This window comes from Chiloscyllium plagiosum, unplaced genomic scaffold, assembly GCF_037043375.1.
Source record: "Chiloscyllium plagiosum isolate Xiang-an unplaced genomic scaffold, Cpla_swu_hap1 HiC_scaffold_5, whole genome shotgun sequence".
Taxonomy (NCBI): Eukaryota; Metazoa; Chordata; class Chondrichthyes; order Orectolobiformes; family Hemiscylliidae; genus Chiloscyllium; species Chiloscyllium plagiosum.
This window is the reverse complement of record NW_028270143.1, coordinates 117,899,326-117,922,022: the sequence shown is the minus strand read 5'-3', so window position 1 is coordinate 117,922,022 and position 22,697 is coordinate 117,899,326. Positions and strand designations below refer to the sequence as shown.

General features: G+C 39.7%; 1 protein-coding gene across 4 annotated transcripts in view; it reads right to left on the bottom strand.

The window, feature by feature from the left end:
* Positions 1-22,697, bottom strand: part of obscnb (obscurin, cytoskeletal calmodulin and titin-interacting RhoGEF b) — a 799,195-nt gene that overhangs the window by 237,191 nt on the left and 539,307 nt on the right. For all 4 annotated transcript variants that reach the window (XR_015757277.1, XM_087987576.1, XM_087987577.1 and 1 more), the window contains 4 exons: positions 10,770-11,039; positions 4,981-6,303; positions 1,083-1,361; positions 800-875 (listed from right to left, as the gene is read on the bottom strand). Coding sequence is in view for 3 of the 4 variants with exons in the window: in XM_087987576.1 (XP_087843702.1) it covers positions 800-875; positions 1,083-1,361; positions 4,981-6,303; positions 10,770-11,039 (1,948 nt within the window). In the remaining variant the exon portion in view is untranslated. The remainder of the gene's footprint in view (positions 1-799; positions 876-1,082; positions 1,362-4,980; positions 6,304-10,769; positions 11,040-22,697) is intronic.

Here is a 22,697-nt window from a genome sequence, read left to right as displayed (position 1 = left end):
AGGGTGAATTTAACATTTAAATTCTTGGAAATTTAAAAGCAGCTCAATTGTCCCAGTTACTGCCATTGGGAAGCCCTTGTGCATGTATTTGTGCTCTCATAAATACTCATTAAAAGATTTTAGCTAAACAAAATGAATGTTATCTGCAAGCAGACTCTGCATGTTTTCTGATTCCACATACAAGGTATGCAGCAGGTGAGGTACTGTACTTGCTGGACTTTGGAATAGCAACTTGTTTTCTTTGGCAAAAATACTCATCTATGCCATGCCATAATTGACATTCTGTAGCAATGGTACAAGTTGCAAGGGGCATAGAGAATAACCGATGGACAGAGGCCGGAGACCTGTGTAACAGGCACAGGTCAAGGAGGCTGGTCAGCAGTGTCAGGCTGATTGGGGAAGGGTGTCAGGGCCAGAACGTTTAGCTACAAGGAATTCATTCAAAAAGCATCAATGCTGCTCCTGGCTTGTGATTAAATGGCTATCCACGCATTGATTAACTATGATGTCCCGACCTTTATCCCTATAAGGCTCTGGCTGGGGCCTGTAAGATTTGACAAATTACTTGCGCATGGAGACATAATGAGTTGAGAACTATATGGTCACACAAGAGAAATCAACCTGCCCCTGAGCAGAAGCAATGCTCACTTCCACAGCAAACACCCAATCTGGGCTTCAAAATTGAAGATTCTGCCCAAGGATTCTGAAAACTATGAAGTTCACTTTTAAAATTGAAATTGCCTTTAATGACAATCTTCATGTTCATAAGATGTAATGAAATCAGTGCTTCAATACTAACCGGGTTAGAGAAGCTTGGGCACTGACATAAGATGATGTTTCAGTGGCTTCTGCTGTATCATAGTCTGAGCTGCTAACTGTGAGAAAGAAATGAAACTAACTTAAGCAAAAGGCATGCTGTTATCATCCAAAATATAACACTATATATGTAAAGTTTTAACAATTTGCATTTGCAGATCCATGCCTATAATAATATTTCAAAATATCAAATTCCTCCAAGTTAACATAAATGGCATAATTCATTTTAATTATCACTTTTTTGCATCATATTTGCCAAATCTTACCATCGACCCTTAATTCTGCCTTTGTTGAAGCAACGCCAATGTAGTTTTCTGCCACACATCTATATACTCCCATATCACTCAGATTCACTGATGTTAAAATAAGTTGATGGCATCCATCTTGATCTTCGTTAATCATGTAGTGATCATTCTCCTCAATCAGCTTTCCATCTTTAAACCATCGAACAGCTGGAGGTGGATATCCAGCTACCATACAATCAAAACTGACAGGATAGCCTTCTTGAACATCTTGGTTCTGGAGCTCAGAGATAACATGGGGGGCTTTATGTGACAAAAGATAACGTAAAAAGGAAATAATTAATGTGAGAAAATGTTCTCTGTGGAATGACTCTAAGCATATAATTCAATTTATCAAGAATTAATTTAGTTGTGCGAGAGAGAGAGAAAAAGACTACAATCAAGGAATTTACCAGCACAAAGAAGATATGCTACTCTCTAAAAGAGATATACTCAAAACCATTCATTTTCTCAGCCCTTTTAATTTTTTTCCCCCAGAAGTATTTACTGGTTTCATTTTGAAGACTCATTTTGGACCGCTGTTTTTATGACATACTTTGAAAGAAATTTTTAATCATCCACCAAATCAGAACCAAGACAGTAATGTTCTGGGGTGGTGAAGTGATCTTTTGGTGGTGGTGATGAGAATTAGTTTAGGAAATGAAGGACTGGTGGATGAAGGAGCAGTGACCATTTTGGAGATCATGGCCATCATATAGATTTAGCATCATTATCGAAAACAGGATAGAAAAGTTGTAATTTGGGGGTGGTACATTTTACAAAGCTCTGATGATCAGGTGGAAGTGGATGCAGTTACTTGAGTGAAAATCAGTCGGAGGCATTCAGAAGCGAGGTTCTCTAGGCATAGTATAGAAATGCCCCACAAATAAAAGTTTAGACTGTCAAATCCAAAAGCACACTGGTTTTCCATAAATATACAAGGTTAGATAAAGCAGAAAACAAAACCTTATGGCAGACATAGAAAACTTAATTTTGTCGAAAGCCTAGAGGTATATTGAAAGGTATGGGGCTAAGTAGAGAATATGAAAATAATAAGAAGCGGTACATTCTGGGAAAAAGAAGGAAAACCCAAAGGTGTTGTTGGTAATGTACTGACATGGGTAGAGAACTGTTTGGCAGAGATGAAACAAAGAGTGGGAAAAAATGGCCTTCTAATGACTAGCAGAATGTGACGAGTGGGGTACTGAAGGGAGGTCCTGTTACTGGGGTCCTGATGAAAGAACCTGCCTGTAACATCAACACTCAAGCTCCTCTGATGCTGCTTGACCTGCTGTGCCTTTTCCAGCTCCGCATTTTATTTCCAGCATCTGCAGTTCTCATTATCTTCAGGTGCTGAAGGGATCAGTGCTTTGATTCCAGCTATTCGCAATATATATGAATAATCTGAATGAGGGAACTAAATACAATATCTCCAAGTTTGCAGACTACAAAAAAACTAGAGTGAGCTGTGAAGACGATGCAAGGATGTTTCAATATGATTTGGCTATTTGAGATAATTGGCAAAAACATGGCAGATGAGTTTAATGTGGATAATTGCGAGGTTATCCACTTCAGTAGCAAAGAACTGGAAGATATATTATCTGAATGGCAATAATCTGGAAAAGCGGGAGGAGTAATGACACCTGGGTGTCCTTGTACACCAGTCACTGAGAATAAGCACGCAGGTGCAGCAGGTATTAAAAGAAGGCAAATGATTTGTTGGCCTTCAAAGCAAGAGAATTTGAGTACAGCAGCAGGAATGTGTTGATCAATCCACACCTGGAGTATTTTATACAGTTTTGGTCTCCTTCTTAATGGAAGGATGTTCTGGTTATGAGAGAGTGCAGTGAAGGTTTACCAGACTGATTCCTGGGATGATAGGACTGACACATGAAAACAGACTGGATTAAACAGGTCTATATTACCTGGAGATTTGAAGAATCAGGGGAATGGAGGAAGGAGAAAGTGGTGGAGACATCTCACAGAAACCTATAAAATTCTAAAAGGACTAGACAGGGGAATTGCAGGAGGGATGCTTCCGATGACTGGATAGCCCAGAACTAGGGGTCACAGTCTAAAGATAAAGGGTAAACCATGAGATTGAAACGAGGAAAACTTTTTTCACTCAGAATAATAAGCCTGTGGAATTCTCTGACATAGGAAGCCGTTGAGGCCAAAAACAGTGAATGTTTTCAAGAAGGTAATAGATATAGTTCTTAGGGTTAAAGGGATCAAAGGGATCAGAGAGTCAGTTGGATCCAATGGTGCAAATGCTTCCACACTGTAGGGATTCTCTGAGAGATAGGATAAACTGTCGTCACTTAGAAAAGAATGAATTAATCAAGAATAGCAGAATGGTTTTAAGGGAAAGTTGTGCATTTCTCACTTAGTTGAAATTGAGTATCGCTGAAAAAAAGCACTTTGTCAAAGTTATTTCTCTTGCACCAATCAGGATAATTGAAGTAATATCAATGTAAAGGTAAAATAATGTTTATATTACAAAGGGGGTTCTGATTGTTTGGAAATTGGAATCTGATTGTTAAAGATAATGCCCTGCAGAACACACCAGTTAGATAATGACTTATACTTAATAGGATTCTCTTTTTTGCTGGCAGAAAGAACGAATACCACATTGTACTTGTTAATAAACTCAATAACATAGGTGACAGTCACTCTCTGAATCAGTCCTCAGGGCAATGCCTTGACCAATTGACTGTTAGTTAACGCCTAACTTTTGCATTTGCCACGGAAACACATCTACAGTTCAGAATCCACTTCTAACCAATTAGCACTGTCTTCTCACACAATATAACTTGTTTACCCTTTACATTAGTATTCATGCAAATTATCCTGCTTGAGTGCAAGTTAAAAAGCATTGACAAAATGTGTCTTGATTCAACCATACTCAAGTTTGTACTATCAAATTAATCTCTAATTGAGTTTTTTGAGCAAGTAACAAGGAGAATTGGTAAGGATAGTGCAGTGGATGTTGTCTATATGGATTTTAGCATTTGACAAGGGCCCATTTATCAAAATAAAAATAAAGCCTATGAGCTATAGGGGAATGTGGTGGACTAGATTTGATGTCTGGTTTGGTGAAAGAGGCAGAAGCCCTCAACTTGGTAAAAGGGTACCTGGATCGGCACTTGAAGTGCTGTAAACTGTAAGGCTATGGATCAACTGCTGGAAGGTAGGATTAGAATGGGTAACTTTTCTTTATAGTTGTTTCTTTTATTGGCTGCTACAGACAGGATGGACTGAACAGCCTCTTTTTGTGCCATAACTTTTCTATGGCTCTATTCTGACAATGAGCTGGTTGCTGTAATTAAATATATAATTATTAAAACTATAAAGGTAGAGAATAAATTATACGAGGTGGATATACTGGGTTTATACTCAATGGAATTTAGAAGGATGATGGAGGGGGAAGCTAATTGAAACATACAGAATACTGAATGGCCTGGACAGAGTAGATGTTGGGAAGATGTTTCCATTGATAAGAGAGACTAGGACTGAGGCCACAGGCTTAGAGCAAAGGGAAGACCTTTTAGAACAGAGATAAGGAGAAACTTCTTCGGCCAGAGGATGGTGAATCTATGGAATTCATTGTCACAGAAGACTGTGGAGGCCAGGCCATTGAGTATATTTAATACTGAGATAGATAGGTTCTTAAGTATCAAGAGACTCAAGGGTTAGAGGGAGAAAGCAGGAGAATGGGGTTGAGAAACTTATCAGCCATAATTGAATAGCAGAGCAGATTCTATGGGATCAGTGGCCTAATTCCTGCTCCTATGTCTTATGGTCTTATTATGTGATACATTCAGACTTTATAACTCAAAAGTAAACTGTGTATGATTTAAGCAAAACTCAGTTACAAACTTACCTGACTCAACAAGAATAGCATGTACCCCCTCTTCTATATTGGTCCGATCGTCAATCGATGCTGCAGTGGGCCGAGATACTTTCTTAATCCGAATTTCAACTCTGCTTCCTTCTTCGCAGATATCAATGTGAACAGGAATTCCTTGACCAATAAATATTTCCCTAAATCTGGTTGCTGCTATTTCAGCCTCAGTCAATGAATCAAACTTTATATAAATGTAATTTTCATCTTCATGGTAAGTTTGTTTGTCCAAAATATCTTCATCCCCTTCATCAGCACTAAAGAAAAATTCTTCTTCCACATCAGAAATTTCAAAAGACAGTTTTGAATGCAGAAGTCTATGGAGTCGTTTGCCTGCTCTACGGAAAGCATCATCAACCTCACTTCCTGAAGAACTTTCCGGTTCACTGTCAGTGCTGTACTTTATACCAATACCCTCTTTGACCTTCTTAACTGTTTCCTTTACATCACTTGCGATAGTAACTTTTCCACTATGAGAAGTTGCACCAAACTTGTTAGAGACCTCACAAGTATATGTTCCAGTGTCATTTTGTTCCACACCTGTTATAATTAAGGAGCAAGTTCCATCACTGTAATTATCAATGTGATAATGCCTTCCATCAACAATTTCTTCTCCATCTTTGAGCCACTGTACCTTGATTTCAGAGTTACTCTGGGTTACACACTCAAGATGGACAGTTTGTCCAAACTTACTTATCTGAGACTTAAAAACTTCAGTAAACACAGGGGTGACTTGCTGTTTAAGTTCCTTCCTAGTTTTATAGCCTTTAAATGCAGCCTGGATTTTTGTAGCAGCTTCAACGAGAGATGGGTCTTCATTTACATCTTGTAATTGGTCAACTTCAGTGTTTGAAGTCTCCCAGTGTTTCCAAAACTTGTTTGTGGATATAGTTTGTACTTTTCCAGCTACCGTTACAGTGGACTTTCCTGCCTTTTTCAGATAATGAACAAGGGATGGAGTACCAGATCTTGACTCATCATCAGAACTTGTGTAAGAATCACATGTTCTGGACATTTCATCTGTAGATAAATCTTCCAATTCCATAGCTTTTTGTAGCCGGTGCTTCTGAGCTTTGTCATCTTCTTCTGGTACTTCACTAATGGAATCAAGTGTTGGCTCTCGACTCATTCTTCGTTTCTTAGCTAAGGCTTCCCAGAGAAGATGCAAATCGCCTTCTTGTGCTGCCTCAGGTGGCAAGCTTGGTTTCGGAAGAACCTCTTCCCCATCTATTAGTTCCACTGTAACTTGGTCTGGCTCCTGTGGAACTTCCAAATCTTGGGTTGGGATGGGTTGCATCACAGCTGCAGACAGTAAGACTCAATTACTTAAAACTAGCACTTACTAATTGTACAGACACATTGAAATAATGGCAACAGAAAAAGTGATAGCCCAACTGATTAGAACAAAGTTAAGTCCACCATACATAATAAAACAGAATTTATAGACACAATGATGTTATGAATACTGAGAAGATTTTAGAATCAGCATGAAATGCATTTAGACAGGAATCTATTTGTAATCTTGAATTACAAATTTTTCAATATTTTCTAATTCTTAGGTTGTGTTGTAATAGTACATTGTAGTAGTTCATTTGGTAGTATATAATGATAGTATATTTGTTACTACGTTAAATATTATCATCTATACATATTTTTATGCAAATATGTCTTTCATCACAGAAAGGGAGGGAATTTAAGTCACCCAGTTCTCCTGCACAGTCAGTTAGCATGTATATAAACCGAAGCCAAAAGATGAGTTTTTATTAATGAACATTCAACCTCTATGCCGGTCCTTCAGTTTTATTTTCAAAAATTTATGAAGTGATAATACAACAGGCTGTATTTCTAAACTATATTCAATTTTTTAAGAAAATTAGTTCATCAGCCTGTCCCATATTGGCATTTTTTTTTAAAAGAGTTACATAAGTGACTTATGTTGCTGATTTATAAGGAATTTTTTTCTTGGTAAAAGATTTTAGCTAATTTATTTATTTCCAAATTACAAAACATATTATCTCAAGCTTCTCAGGTTACTTCCTTGATATGTGTATAATTTACAGAAGAAACCAAATGATCTTTGGACAATTTTTTATTGCAATTATCCAATTAGAGATAAATGAGAATCTTGATGGGCTGACGTTTTAATTGATCACCCTGATGTTGCTCCTCAGGATCATACAACTGCTTGCCATTCACAATCTGGGAGTGAAAATGGTGACAGCTAAACAAAGTCAAATGGGCTAGGTTTTCTGGTCTCCAGATTGTTGCAAGGTCAACGTGCAACTAAAATGCTTGTCAGGGTCCTGCATAAATCCTGATGTGTGCACCAATGTGGGATTTACCTTCAAAGTTCCAATTTCCAATGGCAATTCCCCTGCTTTGTACCATCCTCTGTGAATACTTTCAACTCTGCATTAGAGTTACAGACTTCACTGTAGTACTTACCCTGGGTAGGTATCCACAAAATGTCAGATTAAAAATGAGTCTAATAACTGTGACCCCTGACTCCTCTCCCCATCACTTCATATGACCCTTCAACTAACCCCCAGACAAACTAGCCACTCTTGTGGCCACCCAACAAGGCCCCTTACTCCTTTAACAATTGCCTAATCTGAGCACCCGACCAACCTTTTGGCTGAACCAAACCATCCATCAAATCACCTTACTACCCCTAAATTCTGACATGAACCTTATATCCCCATCTACCTATTTGACCTGACTAACCTTCCCAATGGACTATCCATCTAAGAGCAAGTGAGGACTGCAGATGCTGGAGACCAGAGTTGAAAAATGTGATGCTGGAAAAACACAGCAGGCCAGGCAGCATCCGAGAAGCAGGAGAATCGACGTTTCGGGCATAAGCCTGAAGAAAGGTTTATTCCTAAAGAAGGGCTTATGCCCGAAACGTCGATTCTCCCACTATCCATCTAACCCTACACAACTAAACATTCCAACCCATCCTGACCACCCTAACCTAACCACCCATTCAGCCACCTACTCCCTCTACCTATCCATGCCTCATTACTTATTCACATCACGCTGTTCACAGATCTCCTCATTTATCCATGTCCACCAGTACCTACTCACTTAACAGACCAATTCCTTCTTTCACTCACTCACTCACATTGAAACTAAACTAGCGAACATATCAAACAGGGTAAGGCAATGCAAAACTAGAGAACACAGGTTTAAGGTGAGAGGGGAAAGATTTAAAATGGACCTAAAGAGCAACTTTTTTCACACAGAAGGTGGTGTATGGAACAAACTGCCAGAGGAAATGGAGCCTGTACAATTACAACATTTAAAAGGCGTCTGGGTGGGTATACGAATAGGAAGGATTTCAGAGGGATATGGGCCAAATGCTGGCAAATGGAACTAGATTAGTTTAGGTTATCTGGTCAGCATGGACGAATTGGACTAAAAGGTTTGTTTCTGTGCTGTACATCTCTATGACTATAGTGACCCTGATTGCCCCAAGCGGTTAACTGATTGATCCAAGTCTCAGACTGATGTCAGATAATACCCTAGACGTACTGTGCCCCTTAGCAGAACCGAGAACTACCTCCCCTTAGACCTTCAGACATGGCTATTTTGTTGAAGCACATATGTTTGCTGTGTTAACTGCTGGCACAGTCTGCATGTCTGAAACTGAAGTAGTACAGTGTTGTTGGGGAACATGTCCCGCCACTAGACTGATCATTGCTGGCAAATGTGGCCAGTTTTCCAGCTCTGTGGTTCGTGATATAAGCAACGCATGCCAGAAGTATTGTGATGCTCCAAGTTCTGAATGAGGCAGCCATGTGCAAAAAGGCAGAGGTTCTGTGAGATGCTGAGGAATGCTGGCCAAGATTGCGTCCCAAGGAATGAATGATGAGTTGGAACTACCAATTAATCATTCTGAGAACGCCAACAATGTCAGAATCTAGTTTCTCTCCTCTGCCTAGTAAAATAGTAGACTGCATAGAAATGAGGCAAGTTCATGAAACAAATAGATGTTTAACACGTGAATAGACCTCATGCCACGTACTAGAGAGATTCTCAACTTGCGTTTTTGATCTTGCCACATTTTATCAACTGATTCAGGGGCTGGGAAAGTTCCACTTTCCTGCCCCGACACAAAATGTGCCAGATTTGAATGCAGGACTTGGGATTCCTGAATTCTGGTATTTTTGCTGCAACAAAGAGTGCTGTTGTGGTGAAAATCAGGGCTAGATTTTTTTTCCACAGTAAAACTAACTTTTGATTTGTTTTTGGGGAATTTTGTGTTGCCAACTGGTTGAATTAGAAACTGAAATTTTTTCTACTTTTTGCTTTGAAGTACAGAACCAAACATTTCAATATTAGATGAAATGCAAGAAACATGGAAACATCAAAATTAAGAGCAAGGATAACCATTTGGCCCTTTGAGCCTGCTAAATCATTCAATATGATATGGTTGATCATCAAACTCAGTATCCTGTTCCCACTTTCTCCCCATAGTCTTTAATCCTTTTAGCCCTAAGAATGTTCAATGGTTTGCTGTGAATTGTTTCTGTGGCAGCAAATTCCACAGGCTCACTATTCTTTGGATGAAGAAATTTATTTATAGAGTCATAGAGATGTACAGCATGGAAACAGACCCTTCAGTCCAACCTGTCCATGCCGACCAGATATCTCAACAATCTAGTCCCACCTGCCAGCACCTGGCCCATATCCCTCCAAATCCGCCTATTAAAGATATTCTGTAAATCTTCTTGAAAATTTAACGTTTTCACAACTTCTGATCATATATTTGTATTTGTTTTTGTTCTTATTGCAATTTCTGTAAATAAGACTATATTTTTTTCCAAATGACTTTCAACTTTGTCCTGAAAGACTTGCAAAACCTAGGTCAAGATCAAGTCAATTCATCTTATTTTAAGCCTTATTGTTGCTAAAGTAAGTAAAGGTCTGGGCTTCATATAAACCTCAGTTATGAAGTTAAAAATTGGAGTTCTAACTATGTCTAGGTTAATGATTTTAATCTTCACTGTTCATAATATTAACTTTTTGTGACATGATGGAAACAGAAAAAATATACCATAGAAATTGAGAATAAGAAATCTTAAATATGTTTCTCATGATGTGGATGGCCTAAGTGAGACCTTGTGCTATGGTATTAATTTTAAGACAATGGACTATTTTAGAAAATACTGTACAGCAAATGACTGTTTATGTCACTTCAAAGGACTTTAAAGACCAACCATGTATCTTGGACTGCAGTCACTTTTAGACTAAGCTGCTTAAGAGTCACACTTCCTTTTTCCGAACATTATTAGTGAACCAGTTGTTTTGTTTTACAACGATTCAGCTGCTTTATGGTCTCTGTTTTGGTTCAACTCACTAATTTATCATTATTACATTGCATAATTTTCCGGGGGAATATTTGAACTCAACTTCAAAAACTGCTTGTCTGCCTAACTGTTTCTCTATGTCTCTGGGTTTCATTTCCATTTATCATTGACTCCTCCACACACACCCCCATTGCACCCCCCCCAAACCCTTCTTCATCAGAAAATAACCCAAAATGTTAATTGTTTTTTCTCCACAAATACTGCCAGACCTGCTGTGATTTTGCAGCAATTTCTGTTTTAGTCTCTGATTTCCACCATCCGCAGTTCTTAGTTTTCTTTTCAAAAATTGCCAATTTAGTATTATTAACATTGCGTTAACATACCTACCATAAAAGCTTCACTGTGAATATGATTAATGTGTTAGTATATTGCAAAAAGAGCAAAGTGATGATTTACCATCTATACAAACTTCAGCAGATGTTTTAATGTCTGAGGACAGCATGCAAGTGTATTTCCCTTCATCTTCAACACTGCACTTGTGAATAGTCAAACAGTGTTTCTTTCTATCACAAATGATCTCATACTTGCTGCTTGACTCAATTTGCTGATCGTTCTTTAGCCATTTAACATTCACGCATTCAGTTGAAAATTCACATTCCAGTTTGCCAGACTCTCCATTATTTATAGTAACATTAGAGAGAGGAATGATAACAGTGACGGGAACCTCTGCAGAATAGAACAAAATAAAAATCTTAGATTATTTTACAGTATGCAAAATTCTCTTGCAAATTCAATTATCATTGCAAATACACAACCCAATGAAATGTAAATTCATAATTATGGGTGGTTCATAATTAAGTAAAATTGACAAAAGTTTTAAGAAAGCAATTTTATAAAGACTTGTGTGTGCTGCTGAATGACAACAATTTGAACTAGTGTATTCTAACATGATTTATAATAGCTATTATCAAAAATCACAAAGAGAACAACAGATCAAAAACACAGCAAGAGAGGTGGGTTTTTAGAAGCATCTTTTGAAGCAAAATTTTAGAAGCATTTATAGGAGAGAGTAGCAGAGAAGTATAAGGAAGGATTTTCAAATCTTAGACCTTAGGCAGCCAAAGGTTTCTGTGTGCGCCAAAGTGCAGATGTGCGAAAGGCAAGTAGGGTTTAGGAGGGTGATATGATCAGAAAGGATGAGGAAAGCAGAAAAAGTTCCAGAATTGAGATGTTGCCAGACCGGGTCAACATAGATCAGTGATCACAGAGGTTATTTATTACATATATAGATTCAGTTCTAATGACAGTTCCTCCCACTAGCTGGTATGAACTCCATGTTGCTTCCTTGGAGAAGTCTGACAAGAATTTAGTTTCCTCAGACACTTGCCACATTCAGGCACTCCATATAATCAAGGGGAAGAGATGGTTGACCAATGTTCCAAAGCCTTGCCCAGATCAGCCATTGGATACAGCTGAGTGGAAGGATGGGGGTAGGAGGCAAGGCAGCTTTCAGCGGAACTCCAGCCACCGGATTCCTGTTGTTTGGTCTGTTGGTCAGGTACTGATCAATGAAGGATGCTCCACCCTACACCACCCTTATGAGGTCACAGAAAAATCCAAAGGATTTGCAGGCTGGCTTTGTGGAAATGGGAAAGCTGTTTTGAGTCCCATTGAAGCCCTGAACTACCACTAAATTCCAAAGGGAGGGCTCTTATGGCATAGGGATAGTATCCCTACCTTTGAACCATGAGGTCCAGGATTAAGTCCCGCCTGCTTCAGAGGTGTCTAATAACAGGTCTAAACAGTTTGATTAGAAAATATCTAAATTCCAATGGGTTTAGGGATAACCGATGTTAAGTGGCACATTAATGAACCTAATTGATGAACCTCATTGACAGCCCATCTCCAGCAAGCAGAATTCCTTCAGCCTTCCCACTCCCAACTTATGGGGGAGTTTTCCCACACTGGTTATCTGATGTGGGTATTCCTGCCAACATGCCTGTTTCAGTGGACTTCTTTAAATTCTGCCTATACAATAAATGTTAGTTAAGGGAACACCATGCTTAGTGCTGATACACTGAAAGATAGCTGATATGATTCCTCGCTACCCAAAAGAGACAGATCAAGTCCAGTGAACTATAGTTCAATTGTTGTAATATCAGCAACAAACATAACAGAATTCTTCAAAAAATATAAAACAGATAAACATCTAGAATATGAGCAACCATCATGGATTAAGGATATTCTTAGTCAACCTTTTTGAATTCCTTGAAGAAGCAGTGGATAGGGTAGTTCAGGATAAAAGAATAGAAATAATACATTAGGATTGCCAAAAGACATTCAGTAAGTTAATATAAGAGAAAATGATAACTTTAGTCAGAATATGTGGATTGATATCTACTCAGAAGTAGAAAATGGATAGCAAGCTGTCTACAAAACAGAAAGCAGTTCCACTCATGGTAATTACTCAGTTTGGAAATTGTGGGAAGTGGTATTGCACAAAGATTGGTATTTAGACAGTCATTGCTCATTGTTTACATAAATAATTTGGATCCAGAATCAGAATCAGAAACAGAATTTCAAAACTTGCAAATAGTATCAAATTAAAGGGAATGTAGCTCATAGACAGGAGTAGAAATACAGGAGCTGGAGTAGTCTATACAACTTGTCGAGCCTGCTCTGAATATGACAAAATAAAGAAAAAGTGTTAATAAACGTAGCAGAATGAGCATGCAATTTTGATAAGAATTTCAATAATTGAGGAGTAGAATATAGAGAGAATAAGGAGGCTGTATACTTCTTGGAAAAGCTAACTTCTCAATAGACTTCAGAGGAATTTATGTGGCAGTGCAGATGCACAAATCAAAAACAATAATATCATATGAGAAAAAGGATACGTATCCCTGAGCTTTATTTTTTAGAAGGATAGAACTGAAAAGCAGGGAAGTTATGTTAAACTTATTCATAACTTTGTTCAGATCAAATTTCAGCTGCTATGAACAATCCTAATCTCTATAAATTAAAACGGCTGTATCATGTGCTAGTGAGGCTAGGAACAGAGTGAGGTGCAGCTGAACACGTGGCTGCAGAGCTGGTGTAGGTGGGAGGGCTTCAGATATGTGGATCATTGGAATACCTTCTGGAGTAGGTGGGACCTGTACAAGGAGGACGGGTTGCACCTGAACTGGAGGGGTATCATTATCATGGGCAGGAGGTTTGCGAGAGCTCTTCGGGAGGGTTTAAACGAGTTTGGCAGGGGGATGGGATGGATCAAAGGAAAGGATAGCTGGTGAAGAGGCAGATACAGCATGCAGAGGTTCTGTGAGGAAGGACAGACAGTTGATAGAGCAAAGTTGCAGTCTGTGCAATGGATTGAAGTGTGTCTACATCTGCAAGAGGTGAACTTAGAGCATGGATCAGTACTTGGAGCCATTACGGAGACTTGTTAACTCAGGGGCAGGAATGATTGTTGGATGTTCCGGGGTTAAGATGTTTCAAAAGGAATAGGGAGGAGGTAAAAGAGGTGGGGGAAGTGGCATTGCTAAGCAGGGATAGTATCAGAGCTGCAGAAAGGGAAATCATCGAGGGGGGGTTTGTCTACCCAGTCATTAAGGGTGGAAGTCAAAAACAGGAAAGGAGTAGTCACTTTATTGGGAGTTTTTTAAAAGACCTCCCAATAGCAACAGAGACATGAAGGAGCAGTTTGGTAGGCAGATTTTGGAAAGGCAAAAAAAAAATCAATTTTCCCGCTCCTCGGATGCTGCCTGACCTGCTGTGCTTTTCCAGCACCACTCTAATCTAGACTCTGGTTTCCAGCATCTGCAGTCCTCACTTTTGCCTACTAAATTTTGGAAAGGTGCAGAAGTAACAGAATTGTCGTCATGGGTGACTTTGATTGGAACCTCCTTACGTAAATAGTTTGGACGGAGCTGATTTTGTCAGGTGTGTCCAGGAAGGATTCCTGACTCGACTCATTATGTGGATAGGCCGAATAGAGGGGAGGCCATATTACTTTTGGTGCTTGGCAATGAACCAGGTCAGGTGTCAGGTCTCTCAGTGGGAGAGCATTTTGGTGATAGTAAAAATAAGGAAGTTGTGATCACTATAGTCATGGACAGAGATAGCAGCAGGAAGTACGGGAAAATATTTAATTGGGGGAAGGGGGAATTACAATGCTGTTAGGCAGGAACTGTGGAGCATAAATTGGGAGAGCAGATATTCTCAGGGAAATGTATGACAGAAATGTGGAGATTGTTTAGGGAGCACTTACATGAGGAACAAGTGGATGGCAGAGTGAGGGTAGAGCCAATCAGGGACAGTGGAGGGAATATGTGCCTGGAATGGGACGAAGAAGGGGAGGTGCTTAATGAATACTTTGCTTCAGCACTGATTAGTAAGAGGGACCTTGTCATTTGTGAGGGTAACGTGAAACAGGCTGATATGCTTGAACAGGTTGATGTTAAGAAGGTGGATGTGCTGGAAATTTTGAAAACCAAGAGGATAGATAAGTCCACTGGGCCCTACGGATATACCCAAGGTTACTCAGGAAGCGAGGGAAGAGATTGCTGTGCCTTTGGCAATGATCTTTGTGTCCTCACTGTCCACTGGAGTAGTACCAGGTGATTGGAGGGTGGAAAATGTTATTCCCTTGTTCAAGAAAGGGAATAGGGATAACCCTGGGAATTACAAACCAGTCAGTCAGTCTTAAATCGGTGGTGGGCAAATTACTGGAGAGGATCGTGAGACACAGGATTTATGATTATTTGGAAAAGCATACCTTGATTAGAGATAGTGAGGGGCAGGTCATGCCTCAGAAACTTTACTGAATTCTTTGAGGATATGACAAAACACATTGTTGAAGGTAGAGCAGTGGATGTGTTGTATATGGATTTTAGCAAGGCATTCACTAATGACTGTCTAGATAGAGAATTGGCTGGCCCACAGACAACAGAGGGTGGTAGTGGATGGCAAGTATTCAGCCTGGAGCTTGGTGACCAGTGGATATTCCACAGGGATCTGTTCTAGGACCTCTGCTCTTTGTGATTTTTATAAATGACTTGGATAAGGAAGTGGAAGGGTGAGTTAGTAAGCTTGCTGCTATGTGAAAGTTCATGGCGTTGAGGATAGTGTGGAGGGCTGTTGTAGGTTGCAATAGGACATTGACAACTTAGACATATTACTAGGGGTGATGGAAATCATGAGGATAAGAAAATTAGCGTTAAAGTGCTTTACCTGAAATGCTCATAGTATTCGTAACAAAGTAGATGAAATAACAGCACAAATCACCATGAATGATTATGATGTGGTAGACATCACAGAGACGTGGTTGCGGAGGGTTCAGGAGTGACAGTTAAACATCAAAGTATTTACAACTTATCGAAAAGACAGGAAGGTGGGCAGAGGGGGCGGGATTGCTTTGTAGTTAAGAATGAAATTAAATCTATGGCACTGATGATGTGGAGTCTGTATGGGTGGAGTTAAGGAACCACAAAGGCAAAAAAGCCATAATGGGAGTTATGTACAGACCTCCCAGCAGTGGTCAGGACCAGGGGTGCAAGAAGTACCAGGAAATGGATAGGATATGTCAGAAAGGCAAGGTCACGGTGATCATGAGGGACTTCAACATGCAAATGGACTAGGTGAATAATGTGGCCGGTGGATCCAAAGAAAGGGAATTCATGGAATGTCTACAGGATGTTTTTTTGGAACAGCTTGCGATGGAGCCCACAAAGGAGCAGGCTATTCTGGACTTAGTGCTATGTAATAAGTCAGACTTTAAGACCTTAAAGTAAGGGAACACTTAGAAAGCAGCAATGATAATGTGGTAGAGTTCAGTCTCCAGTTTGAAAGGGAGAAGGCAAAATCGGATGTAATGGTGTTATACTTCAATAAAAGGTAATTACAGGGGCATGAGAGAGGTACTGACGAAAATCGACTGGAAGGCAGAGCCTAGTGGGGAAGACAGTAGAGCAACAATGGCAGGAGTTTCTGGGTGTAATTGAGGACACAATACAGAGGTTCATCCGAGAAAAAGAAAGATTATCTGTGTGGGGGGGGGAGGGGGGTGGAATTACACAGTCATGGCTGACAAAGGAAGTCAGGAAATGTATCATAGAAAAAGAGAGAGCCTATAAAGTGGCCATTGGCACTGGGAAATCTGAAGATTGGGAAGACTACAAAAACAGAGGTTAACAAAGAGAGAAATAAGGAAGGAGAGGATCAAATATGAAGGTAAGCTAGCCAGTAATATTATAAATGATAATCTAAGTCTTTTTCAATACATAAGAAACAAATGAGAGACAAAAGTAGAAATTGGGCCATTCCAAATTGATGCAGGAAGGCTCATGATGGGAGGTAAGGAAATAGCTGAAGAATTTAATAAATACTTTGTGTCAGTCTTCACAGTGGAAGACATGAGTAATATCCCAACAATTAAGAAGAGGCAGAGTTGAGTATGGTAGCCATTACAAAAGAGAAAAAGCTAAAAGGTCTAAAAATTGGTAAATCTCCCAGGCTGGATGGGCTACATCCTAGAGTTCTGAGGAAGGTGGCTGAAGAAATAGCGGAGGCGTTGGTTGAAATTGTTCAAAAATCACTGGAGTCAGGGCAAGTCCCATATGACTGCAAAATCGCTGTTGTAACCTCTTTTTTCAAGAAAAGGACCAAGACAAAAGATGGAAAATTATAGGCCGATTAGCCTAACCTCGGTTGTAGGTAAAATTCTAGAATCCATAGTTAAAGATGAGATTTCTAAATTCTTGAAAGTGCAGGGTCAGATTAGAACAAGTCAGCATGGATTTAGTAAGGGGAGGTCATGCCTGACAAACCTGTTAGAATTCTTTGAAGAGGTAACAAGTGGGTTAGACCAGGGAAACCAGGGATATTATCTATCTAGACTTCCAAAAGGCCTCACGGGAGGCTGCTAAGTAAGGTGAGGGCTCATGGTGTTCGAGGTGAGCTACTGGCATGGATTGAGGATTGGCTATCTGACAGAAGGCAGAGAGTTGGGATAAAAGGTTCTTTTTCAGAATGGCAGCTGGTGACAAGTGGTGTCCCGCAGGGTTCTGTGTTTCAGTGGACTGGGGGTATTCTGGTGAAATTTGCTGATGATATGAAGTTAGGCGGACAGGCAGGTAGTTCTGAGGAAGTGGGAGGCTGCAGAAAGATTCAGACAGTTCAGGAGAGTGGTCCAAGAAATGGCTGATGAAATTCAATGTGAGCAAATGTGAGGTCTTGCACTTTACAAAAAAAGAATACAGGCATGGACTATTTTCTAAACAGTGAGAAAATTCATGAAATACAAAGGATCTGGGAGTGCTAGTCCAGGATTCTCTAAAGGTTGACTTGCAGGTTGAGTCAGTGGTTAAGAAAGCAAATGTAATGTTGTCATTTACCTCAAGAGGGTTGGAATGTAAAAGCAGCGATGTGCTACTGAGACTTTATAAAATTCTGGTTAGTCCCCATTTAGAATACTGTGTCCAGTTTTGGGCCACACCTCAGGAAGGACATACTGGCACTGGGGCATGTCTAGCAGAGATTCACACAGATAATCCCTGGAATGGTAGGCCTAACATATGATGAACGGCTGAGGATCCTGGGATAGTATTTGTTAGAGTTTAGAAGGTTGAGGGGAGATCTAATAGAAACTTATAAGATAATGCATGAAAGGGGGATTGAGTTTAAGAGCTGTGAGGTTATGCTGCAGCTCTATAAAGCCCTGGTTAGACGACACTTGGAATATTGTGTTCAGTTCTGGTTGCTTTTTTATAGGAAGGATGTGAAGCTTTAGAGCGAGTGCAGAGGAGATTTTCCAGGATACTGCCTGGACTGGAGGGCATGTCTTATGAAGGAAGGTTGAGAGAGTTAGAACTTTTCTATTTGGAGTGAAGAAGAATGAGAGGTGATTTGATTGAGGTATACAAGATGATGAGGCATAGATAGAGTGGATAGCCAGACACTTTTTCCCAGGGCAGAAATGGCTATCATGAGGGGGCATAATTTTAAGGTGATTGGAGAAAGGTTTAGAGGAGATGTCAGGGGTAGGTTCTTTATATACAGAGTAGTGCGTGGAATGCACTGCCAGCAGTGGTAGTAGAGTCAGATACATGAGGAACATTTAAGTGACTCTTGGATAGGCACATAGATGATAGTAAAATGTAGGGTACATCAGTCAGTTTGATCTTAAAGGAGAATAAAAGGTTGGCCCAACTTAGAGGGCTGAAGGGCCTGTACTGTGTTGTCCTGTTTTATGTTCTATAACAATCAGAAGTATTCAGAAATATGGAACAGGTCCTCCTTTCCAGAAAAGAGAAGACTGACAGGTGATGTAAGAATCCTTCAAAATTACTGAAGGGTATAATAGGGTTAACAGAGAATTTCCTTCCATGTGAGCAAGAAAAGAACTATAGGGCTTAAGTATAGGATAGTCACAAACGAATCCAACAGGAAAATTCAGGAGAAACATCTTTTCCCAGATAATAACTAAAAAAATGGAACTCACTACCACAGCTTGTAGTTCAGGTGAACAGCAGAGATGCATTTAAAAGCTAGATAAGTAAATAAAGGAGTAAGTAATAAAAATGATATTGTTATGATCTCAGCTGATGTTCCTATTGGACATGCTAGATGCCAGCTAGGTGGGTGGCATGATGGCACAGTGGATAGCACTGCTACCTCACAGTGCCAGAGACCTGGGTTCAATTCCCACCTCAGGCAACTGTCTGTGTGGAGTTTGCATTTTCTCCCTGTGTCTGTGTGGGTTTCCTCCGGGTGCTCCAGTTTCCTCCCACATTCCAAAAATGTGCAGGTTAGGTGAATTGGCCATGCTAAATTGCCTCTAGTGTTTGGTGAAGGGGTAAATGTAGGGGAATGGGTCTGGATGGGGTGCTCTTCAGAGGGTCAGTGTGGACTTGTTGGGCCGAAGGGCCTGTTTCCGCACTAAGTAATCTAATATACCTTGTTTTATTTAACATGATGGTTATTCACTGAAACATAGGGCTTTATTAACAATGAAACAAAAGTTTTTTTAAACAATGAAAGAAAGTAAAATGAAACAAACAAAGCCATCTAAATTTAAGACATAGTTTGAATGATAATAAGACACAGTAAAAGAACATCCCAGCTATTCTCCAAAACCATCACATTACAATTTCACATCCAGAGAAAGAACCCCTCTGTTAAATTTTGAAGTTCAACACAACTGATTTCTCCAATTCTTTCCTGAAACCTGTGAAGTCTTCTTACATGAGTACTTATAAAACAGAGGTTACGCTTCCTCACTTTCAACAGAAGATTTCTAACCTTATACTCCAGTCTGGAAGTTGCAAAACTACCTTTTTACTAAGGCAATTAAGTCCCTGAGTTGTTCTACACTCCATGAAGTACAGAAACAATATGATGTTCATGAGACTAGACAGGTCTTCTTAAAACTGCATTAAAAAATTTCAATCTCTGGATTTCTTAAACCACAATCAATCTATTTTGTTGTAACCTTGTGTGAATAGGTTTGTGATTAACCAGCAGATTAATCAACTGAAAAAATTAAACATATAATCTATCAATCAGATTTCATTCTGGGGTATGACATGTCCAATATTACCATGAGCAGGGATCATAACTTCCATGAAACTGAGCAAAAAGTCAGAATTTTTTTTAGAAAAGGGGTAAAATAAAAATGAGTATTTTCACAACGTCTCAGCATGATGGCATTTAAACATCAAATAACACTGATATAATAGTGACAATTAAAGATCCTAAATGAGTAGTGGAAAATATGTCATATTTTCACTGTTTGATTCAGTTGCCTAATTCTTAACAAAGTATGAAATAGCCTAAAAAAAGGCTCTGAATGGGGATACTGCAGTTTGTAACCAAGTAGTCAAACTATAAAATTTAGCAATATCTAGCAAAATTAGAAAAATTATTTGTGTTTATCTCCTAAGGATGAAGTAGAAAGTAAAACAGAAGAAGTATTTCTTTAGGGATGAAACTTACTGGTAAAGTTACATAGTCTTTCAACTCCACAAATCGTGGTAATATGTGTGCACATGAGGTCACACATAGTTACTTGCTTTAAATTATTTATAGAAAAAAAGATACACATCTAATTTATGGAAGAAAGTGACATTTAGAACACAGAACATAGAACAATACAGTGCAGAACAGGCCCTTCGGCCCTCGATGTTGAGCCGACCTGTGAACTATTCTCAGCTCGTCCCCCTACACTATCCCAAAATCATCCATGTGCTTATCTAAGATTGTTTAAATCTCCCTAATGTGGCTGAGTTGACTACATTAGCAGGCAGGGCATTCCACACCCTAACACTCTCTGCGTAAAGAACATCTGTCTTAAATCTCTCACCCCTCAATTTGTAGTTATGACACCTCATACACACTGACATCATCCTAGGAAAAATACTTTCACTGTCTACCCTATCTAATCCTTTGATCATCTTGTATGTTTCTATCAAATCCCCTCTTTACCTTCTTCTTGCCAATGAGAACAGGTTCAAGTCTCTCGGCCTTTCCTCATAAGACCTTCCCTCCAAACCAGGCAACATCCTGGTAAGTCTCCTCTGCATCTATTCCAATGCTTCCACATCCTTCCCGAAATATGGGGACCAGACCTGTACACAATATTCCAAGTGTGGCCGCACCAACGTTTTGTATAGTTGCAGCATGATATTGCGGCTCCGGAACTCAATCCCTCGATGAATGAAACCTAACACACCAAAAACCTCTTAACAGCAATATCCAGCTGGGTGGCAAATTTCAGGGACCTATGTACATGGACTCCAAGATCTCTCTGCACATCCACACTACCAAGAATCTTTCCATCGACCCAGTACTCTGCCTTCCTGTTATTCTTCCCAAAGTGCATCACCTCACATTTAGCTGCATTGAACTCCATTTGCCACCTCTCAGCCCAATTCTGCAGTTTATTCAAGTCCCCCTGCAACCTGTAACATTCTTCCAAACTGTCCTCTACTCCACCGACTTTAGTGTCGTCTGCAAATTTACTAATCCATCCACCTATGCCTATGTCTAAGTCATTTATGAAAATGACAAACAGCAGTGGTTCCAAAACAGATCCTTGTGGCACACCAGTAGTAACCAGACTCCAGGCTGAATATTTTCCATCAACCACCACTCGCTGCCTTCTTTCAGAAAGCCAGTCTCTAATCCAAACTGCTAAGTCACCCTCAATTCCATGCATCTGCATTTTCTCCAACAGCCTACCATGTGGAACCTTATCAAAGGCTTTACTGAAGCCCATGTATACCACGTCAACTGCCCTACCCTCATCTACATGCTTGGTCACCTTCTCAAAAAACTCAATGAGTTTGAGAGACACAACCTGCCCTTGACAAAACCTTGACTATACATGTTGACTATCTGAAATCAAATTGTTGCTTGCTAGATGATTATAAATCTTATCTCTTATAATCCTTTCCAAACCCTCTCCTACAAAAGAAGTAAGGCTCACTGGTCTATAATTACCAGGGTCATCTCTACTGCCCTTCTTGAACAAGGGCACAACATTTGCAATCCACCAGTCCTCTAGTACCAAACCTGTAGACAATGACGACTCAAATATCAAAGCCAAAGGCTCTGTAATCTCTTCCCTAGCTTCCCAGAGAATCCTCGGATAAATCCCATCCGGCCCAGGGGACTTGTCTATTTTCACTCCTTCTAGAATTGATAACACCTGTTCATAATTAACCTCAATCCTTTCTAATCTAATATCTCGTACCTCATTCTTCTCCTCAAATTGTTGCTTGCTAGATGATTATAAATCTTATCTCTTATAATCCTTTCCAAACCCTCTCCTACAAAAGAAGTAAGGCTCACTGGTCTATAATTACCAGGGTCATCTCTACTGCCCTTCTTGAACAAGGGCACAACATTTGCAATCCACCAGTCCTCTAGTACCAAACCTGTAGACAATGACGACTCAAATATCAAAGCCAAAGGCTCTGTAATCTCTTCCCTAGCTTCCCAGAGAATCCTCGGATAAATCCCATCCGGCCCAGGGGACTTGTCTATTTTCACTCCTTCTAGAATTGATAACACCTGTTCATAATTAACCTCAATCCTTTCTAATCTAATATCTCGTACCTCATTCTTCTCCTCAACAATATTCTCCTTTTCCTGAGTGAAAACCGATGAGAAATATTCGTTTAGCACCTCTCCGATTTCCACTGGGTCCACACTTAACTTCCCACTTCTATCTTTGATTGGCCCTATTCCTACCCTAATCATCATTTTATTCACCACCTACCTATAGAAAGCCTTAGGGTTCTCCTTTATTCTATTTGCTAAAGACTACTCGTGTCCTCTCTTTGCTCTTCTCAACTCTCTTTAAATCCTTCCTAGCTGATCTGT